The sequence below is a fragment of the Vollenhovia emeryi genome, unplaced genomic scaffold, assembly GCF_000949405.1.
Source record: "Vollenhovia emeryi isolate VEMERY1.0 unplaced genomic scaffold, V.emery_V1.0 DF939129.1, whole genome shotgun sequence".
NCBI lineage: Eukaryota > Metazoa > Arthropoda > Insecta > Hymenoptera > Formicidae > Vollenhovia > Vollenhovia emeryi.
Window position 1 is genome coordinate 1,492,514 of NW_011967237.1, and position 8,140 is coordinate 1,500,653.

The 8,140-nt window shown below is 45.5% G+C and overlaps 1 protein-coding gene across 1 annotated transcript in view; it reads left to right on the forward strand.

Annotated features, from left to right (window-relative positions):
- The first annotated feature begins 795 nt into the window (after positions 1–795).
- The window catches only part of LOC105568429, a 58,630-nt gene continuing 51,285 nt past the window's right edge, over positions 796–8,140 (forward strand). Inside the window, exon 1 of the mRNA XM_012024112.1 lies at positions 796–979. Within this exon, the coding sequence (XP_011879502.1) occupies positions 811–979 (169 nt within the window). The 5' untranslated portion in view covers positions 796–810. The remainder of the gene's footprint in view (positions 980–8,140) is intronic.

Consider the following 8,140-nt stretch of genomic DNA (forward strand, 5'->3'; position numbering starts at 1 on the left):
TCACACGAATGTTTCTACGAAACAAACAGTTTTAAGTGTAAAAGGTGCAAAAGTGTGGAATCACTCCGGCATCCCTTTAAGAAGGTTTAAAAAAAAAAGATAGATTCACGAGAAAGAGGTTGCTCTCGATCTCGCTGCGAGTCGCGGATCGCCGGCCGCGCCGGCGGCCGAGAGAGGCGGCACGCGGCATCGTCCTGAAGTCAGTCGCGCGCCATTCGTCAGCGAGCGGCGATTTTTCCGCGCGATAATGCACGTCAGGTGTCAGTCAACAGTCGCTTGTCGTCGCGCGTGGGTCGTCGAAAAAAAGGGGGGCGAGAGAGAGAGAGAAGAAGAGGGACAGAGAGCGCGTTACGAGACGGGTCTTCAAATCTTTCGCAGAAACCGATAACGAATGTCGCGCAGGTGACGGCGACGGTAAAGCCCGGGGCCGAGCATGCCGGCGTGACGACGACGCCGCCTCGCACCGCACCGTAACAGGTAATAATTATCGCTGCGCAATTTGCATAATCCCGTGGTCGCGCCGCGCGCCGCCAACTTCAGTCCGCACGCCGACTTGAACCCGCGGCGAGTGCGCGTCGCGTCGTCGGAATGACCGGGCGGCGCGGGACGCGCGTCCCGCCTTCGAACGCCCGAGCGAACGTCGCCGAAATTACGCGGCACTCGGCGCGAGACGAGATCCCGCGCGAAAACTGTGCACGCGACGTCTCAACGCGCGCCGATGTTTTAGAGAGCCGAGGGGATCTTCTTCGCCGCGTCCTTCGCCCTCCCCGCGCCCCCCTCCCCGCCCCGTCGGGCGTGCATCGGCGAGGCATGACGGAGACGACGACGACGGCGGCGGCGGCGACGATGTTGACGGAATTCGAGGAGAGCGTGTCCTTCGACGCGGACGATCCGGACTTCGCGCCCGCGCCGAACGCGGCGCGGAACGTCCTCCGCGACGCGCGTCGCCTCGCGGACACCGAATACGACGCTGGCAAAGGTAGGCACACCCTGGCTATCTTCTAATCGTCCCCCCCCCCTCCTCCTCCTCCTCGCGCCTCCGTCGCCGGCGGCGTTCCTTAGCTTCAGCCTATTTTCAGTCTGATTTTAACCTTGTTTCAAACCCGGCCCAATCGCCTCGACTTACGGCGGGCTTAATAGTCATAATTGGAGGGGGGGGGGGGGAGACTGTTGAAGTCCGAAGTCGGGCGATATTGTTGCTATCGATTGTTCTCGAAGTGTTAAATTACGAACAACGGCGGGCGCCGCGCCGCTCTGAGTAAGACCGCGCGGCCTGTGCGCGCTTTCCGTAAATAACCCACGCCCGAAAAGCTCGGGCGCCCTTTTCGCCGCCTTTGCTCCGAGGCGAGCAAGGCGCGCGACGGGCCTCGGAAAGTCTATTTCTAATTAAACGCCAATAATCAGGTCAATTGTCCGCTCGCCGAGCGGATTGACTGGCGACGTGTGGAGGCCTCGTAATCGAGGGGAGAGAAGAAAAAAAAAATAATAACGCACGTTGCGTGTCACAAAATACAACGTGCAATCGTTATATATTTTTAGACTGGACTGTCTCAAGGTCAGGCGAAAAGATCGATGCCGAGATTATGGGATGTCGATGGTGAGGTGTCGTTATTTCACATTCGCGGATATCACGGGTGTTGCGTAACGATGGTGTGCGGCGCCTTCGATTCGTCCGTTAATATCGCGCGATTGCGAAATACCGCGGAGAGCCCGAGATATGGGAAATTAATACATTCCACTTTCTAAATTGTTACGTTCCACAGACTCGCGAGTCGATACATATCGATGTATCCGGCACGCGATTACTAAAAGTATCCGTTCTTTTCGACTATTCTCGTTTGCTTCCGCCCGCCTGCAAAAGTGACTAATGCACAATTGCTTAAACGAGAAATCAAGCTGCATTGTGCGCCGCTTTCTAACTCACGCTTTATTCGGTTATATCGCTACGTTCGACGCTCCAGAGATCGATCAGATTGTGTATCTAATCGTTTGTAAGATATACCAGGGCGCGCGTGGTATACAATGGTGACGAGAAATTGTGACGAGTTGGAGAGAAACCCCGCGCGTAATCCGAACGGGCGATCTCTAAATTACCATCTCGTTTCGCGGCTCCTGCGACACTAATCGCCCGTTTTGCTTTTACGGCGTTGTCTCGGAAGGCGGAGGGAATGCTGCTGTCGGCGCGTCGCGCGTCGTAGGTAGGGATGGGATCAAGTTCAACTCGAAAATCCGAATTCAACTCTACTGTCGGGCTTTAGTCTCCAGTATTCGAGTGATATTCATGAGAAATGATATTTCGTACGTTGTCCCTAGTGGCACAATATATTGGCGCAATATGGGAAAGTAATCTAGTATCCCCAACGAGGGGGAAACCGCTGAGGGCATTGTGGTGTACAGATTTGCGGCATTACTGGGCATTTGTGGGCATTAAGATACAATAAGACAAAATAAGATAAAGCAAGATAAAGTAATGCCCACTGGGCATTAGTGGGCATTGGTGTACAAGATATTGGTCAGCGGTTTCCCCCTCGATTTTCAATATTGGGAAGTAAATCTAGTATTCCCAATGTTGGTCCAATATTGTAAGATGGACGCCTTCTCTTATTTAGCCAATATGCCTACTCAGCAATATTTAGTATTCTCATTGCATTGTTAAATATTGGCCAATGCACTTTCAATATAAATCTAATATTATATAATTATTATCGTACTATATTTACACTTATTCCATAACCAACGTTGGACCAATGTTTAGCCAATACACTGTGCTACTAGGGGTACTTGCAACCCTAGTAGCACAGTGCAGTGGCTAAATATTGGTTAAACATTGGCCCAATATTTGATTGTATTGGGCCAATGTTTAGCCAATACACTGTGCTACTAGGGAAAGCAATTGAATCCCGAGTAGTTAGTTTCGAATTATAGAATTATAGAGCGAGCACTTACAGTATTCGAGAAAAGTGTTTCCCAGCGGGAAATGATTCATCGAAACGATGTCGATTTGAAAATCATTCCAAAATCATTTTGAGCGTTTTCGATCTATTGCTCGAATCAAATTTTCCCCATAGAAAATGTTTTGGAACGTAAACCTGAATCTGAATGCGCGTTTCTGGACTCATTTAAAACAAAGTGTTGCAACCATTGTGTTCATCACTGCACACATCCCCCCCCCACACACACAACGTTTCACACATAAAATTTCTAGTAAAACATTCATAAAAGATTCGAGTCTACTCGAAAGTAATATTCCTGTTTCTCGTGACACTCGGGCCGGTTTTTCATTTTCTGGTTAACTGTTAACTGGAAGTTAGTCGACTCTCCATCTTTTTCTATATTATTATCTGAGAAGAAACAGATAATCGGCTAACCTCTGGTTAACGTTCAACCAGAAAATGACAAATCGGGCCTCAGAGGGTTCGAATTCATTTTTTATACTTGCAAGTATTGTCGTTATCTTTTAAGGTAATGATAGAGTTGAAGAGTGTCAAGTACTTGCAAGACACTTAATCCCATCGCTACTCGCGAGCGGCCACGCGCCGTGTCCGGATCGGACGGGCGCGTGACCGATGCATACGATATCGCGATTCGACGAGCGTCACGCGTGTAAGATTTTAATGTGCGCAAAACGCGAAATTTTCTCGCGCGCGCGCTGTTCGCACGGATATTCGAATATTCCGGCATTCCTGACGAATAACGATGATAGGGAGACGCGCCGGTGTGCTCATTTCTACGCAGGGACCGCTCGCACTTTCATCCGCCGATCTTTGTTCGGCCGCGGTATCAACGAATTAACGATGACACGGCGACGGAAGTGCTACATTTGCAAAGCGAAATCTTTTACGTAACGGAATTTTCCTCGCGCACGTTCACTCGGGCCCGGTCTCGATTAGTCTGAGGTTTTTTTGCGGGAAGGGGAAAAGGTCATCTAAAACAATGGATTTTTGTAATTTAAATGACAATTTGAAAAAACATTTGAATATGTCCGAAGGAGATAATGCAACGTAACGACGTGTTTGCGATAGCTCTTAAATTTTACATGTAGTCTGTGAATTGTCTGGACTTTGTCTGGTGTTTATGTGTGCGCTGTCTGGAACAAAAGAAAACAGGCATGCATTTCTGGTGCAAAAATCGAGTCGGTGGTGGATTTGATTTTATCCAAGCTCTTATCTCTCTCTTCCAGTTATTAAAGTAAAGAGGTAAAAACGTAAAAATGAAAGTTTCTGTGAGATTAAATACTAAACGTTCGCGAAAAACTAGGAGAATCGTCAATTCTGATTGTAGGATTATCTGATCCTCGAATACTATTTTACAGGCGCGACATTGTTTTTTTTTTAAATCGAAGACATGTTATTTCTACGTCGCCACGGCCGCTCTGGGGGAAAATAAAGACAGCAACCCATTTTGGGACCCACAATTAGTAATCGAATTATTTGAATTGTTCGTAACTCTAATCTTTTACGAATTTACCTCGCGTAACTAAAAGTCGCAATTAGCTATTCTAGATCTAAGATTTTAAAGTAATACCAATCGATTCTCTCAATTAGTTCTGTCGATATTCAGCAGCGCAGGGATAAGTTTCACTTAAGAGGCACTAATCAAAATGTTAAGTTGCTTAACTACGAAAAACATACGGTCAAAATTTTTCCCAGAGTAGAGTTACGAATAATCCAAATAATTCGATTGCTAATTGTCGGCACCAAAATGGGCTGCTAACTGTTCCTTTTTTAATCCCGCTAAAAAGCGAGAAAGGTGGGAGAACGCGCGGCGAATAATAATGTCTCCAAACGGAGACTCTCGTCCCGGGAATCGCGTATTCAATTTCGCGGAATCAATTCCCGCGGTTGATTCCGCTAACAATCCGCCTACTCTCTGCATATTTCCCGCCGCCTGCGATAATCCCGCGATCTTCTCGCGGGGATGAATCAGCCGCGCGGACGAAAACGGACGATCTTCTCGGAAGGATCTCACGCGAGAGACGCGCGTCTTCTTATCGTTCTCGCCCCCGTCCCCTCCCTCTGCCCCCCCCCCCCGTCGCGCGCCCCGCGACTCTATTATTATATTATACTAACACGCACGGCGTAGGGCACGAAACTCGATCTATCTACAAAATTGGATCCGCGACGGCTATCGCCTTTCTTCCCGGGAACTCGACGTGTGTCGGAGCCGACGCCGGTGGTGGTGGTGTTAAGTATACGTCTCGCACGTGCACTAATCGTGCAAAAAAAAAAGTATATCCTTTGTTATTCGCGATGGGGACGGAAGGAGGGTACGCGCGGTAGAGGGACGCCCCTTCGCCGTCACCGAAGGGTATCGCTTGAATTCTTCGGCAGGTTCATCGTGATGATAAGGACTGACGAGTATTATTTTACAAAGAGAAAGAGAGAGAGAGAGAGAGAGAGAGAGAGAGAGAGAGAGAGAGAGAGAGAGAAAGAGTTGGTACAATTAACGCTACATGTAATTAATTAAAAGGATAATGATATTAGCCAAACGAACGATATGAGATCGATAACAATTGTGTGAGCGGGTACAGATTTACAATTTACTTTCGCTATAATTACTCCCCCCCCCCTTATCTACTTTATATTAAATAAAATATTGAGTGCTAAGTTATGTACGTTCGCAGACTACTTGAAAAGGGTCTAAATCCGGGACCGAAACGTCGTTTGTTTTTTTACTAAAAACATTGGCCAGTGTAGATCGTTTTTGAAAAACTACATATCGTTAATTAAAAGGAATTACAATACCGTAAAATTCTATATTATATTTTTTATTCAAAGAGAAAGTATACATACATATACGTACGTGTATATATTTTTTGAAAATAAAAATAGCAAATAAACGTGATTTTATATATGGATATAAATTCTATTGTGCATTTTATTTACTATTTTATTTTTAAAAGAATACACACATGCATACATATTTATATAAAAGTATGTTTTTTTTTCTTTTAAAGTATCAAACAATAACAGCACACAATATTCATGGAACATTTACAAAATATTTGTAAATATTTTATAAATATTGTGCGCTGTCTGAGATATGATAAAATATATTTTTTGTTCTCTTACGCAAAAGATAATAAATCGCATATTTAAATTACATAATTCTATTCCATATATGTTGTCTTTTTTGCAAAATGTTTAACTTCAAATTAAAAGATCAAACATTGCAATTATATAATAAACTTTTCAAATCTAATTTTGGACATGGATTATAGTTGCTGTACAGTTCTCTACTCTATCAAACGCATCGGTTTCTCGCAGTCGCCCGTTAGATGGCGATCAGACGCCTTTTTCTAAATGGAGGACATTAGAGCTAGATTACCATGTGACTGGTGCTCAACTTTGTACTCCTCTTTTTTTCATGTACTATAAAACAACGAAGAATACTGATGCAAATTAAAACACATTTAAACATAGGCATCGTATTTATATTTCGTTGCGTATTTTATGCACGAAATAAATGAGAGATTTTTCGCCCCCTTCTTGGTTTCGAAATTTAGTTTTTCAAATAAATTACCATAAATCTTCTTGGATTTTAACCTTTTCAACACGAAGGAATCGTTTATCTATGTCAATCCGTTTAATTAATGCGATTTATTTCTTTACACGTGTCGCTTTTCTGCGTAGTGAATTCTTTTAGTGCTTAACGGCCTCAATTTTTTTTTCTTTGCGTTGTTGCACAACTCTGTCACATTACACGGAAAAGAAGGGGTGTTCAAAAGACGTTCCCGATGTAGAACATTTTGCTAAAAAGCGGACAAGTTCAAACTCGAGAGATTGAATTACGCATGCACGCGTATTCCGTGTGGCTCTCGTTACACGCGCACACGTGGCTCGTGTACACGCGAGTTCGCTAATACACGTGAACCGGCGAATTCACGGGAATTCACCTATTCCGCAGCGTCTACGTTTTGTTTAAGTAAATCGAGCGCGAACGAGCGCCCGAAAGAGAAAAGAGAGGAGACTCGCGAGATCGCCAGGCGCAGTTGAAGAAACGGTTATTTGGCCGCTTGCCCTATTTGTTTTGACTCTTCGTCTTCCCATGTACATCAATAAACTGAGTTTCATCATCCTGGGAGGGAGCCGAAAAGTTGCGCGTTTCCGTTCTTTTTGCGCGCGAAATTTTCCGCGACAACACAGGGTCGCGGGGTTTATCGAAGACCCCCTGCGTACGCCACGACCTCTCCTCAACTTTCACATTAGCGCCTGTGTGATAACAAATCATTCCACATGCTCGTAATACAGAATGATTTGTTATCGTTATCTCAAATATCACCAATGGCTTTCTTCTCAACTGACTTCTACGTGAAATTAACAGGGTTGGGAAGTAACTCGTTACTTGTAACGAAGTTACAGTTACTTTTTTTTTATTTGGTTAACTCTAACTTCCTTACGGTAAATGTTTCCTTTAACTTAGCACCCGCCAATCAACTTCCGTTTGACCTTGATGTTGACCTTGACCCCCAAGGAGGTCAAGGTCATTGCCCATTCCCGTCGCTCATTGTTTGTTAAAAAGTTATGAAGAAAATAAGTTTGTATCGGGTTTGCGTATTTCTGTAAAGCACATTATTCTTGTGTGCGTATGGACTTACAAATGATGGAAAATTATCTGCTCTACAGAACAGTTAACCCGGGTTAAATATATACAGGGTGTCTGATGCAAAAGTGCCTGATGTCAACTTAAAAATAGTGGTAGATTGGGTTAAACTAAGGAGAAATGTCATGTGCCGCGGTACAAAAGTAACAATAAGTTTTATTTGTTTTTTTAGAAAGCACAATTATGTGTAAGTTGCAAGTGCGTTTAGCACGGCGCGCTGCGCGCGCCCCACCCCCCTCCCGCAGCCCGCCCCACCCCCTCCATTGCCCTCTCCCTCCCCTCCCTCCCCCCACCTGCTCTATCTCCTCACCTTCTTCCCCGCACTTACCATAGACATAGAAGATAGAAGATAGTGACACGTTGGGAACACATACTGGGTCTATCATTTTATGTCTATGCAACTTGCCACCTTCTGTCATACCGACGAATTGTAGCGACACAACATGGGTTGCGTGGTGGGGCGGGAGAGGGGAAGGGGGCGAGGGTGGGGCGGGGGCGGGAGGGGGGCGGGCGCGCGCAGCGCGCCGTGCTAAACGCA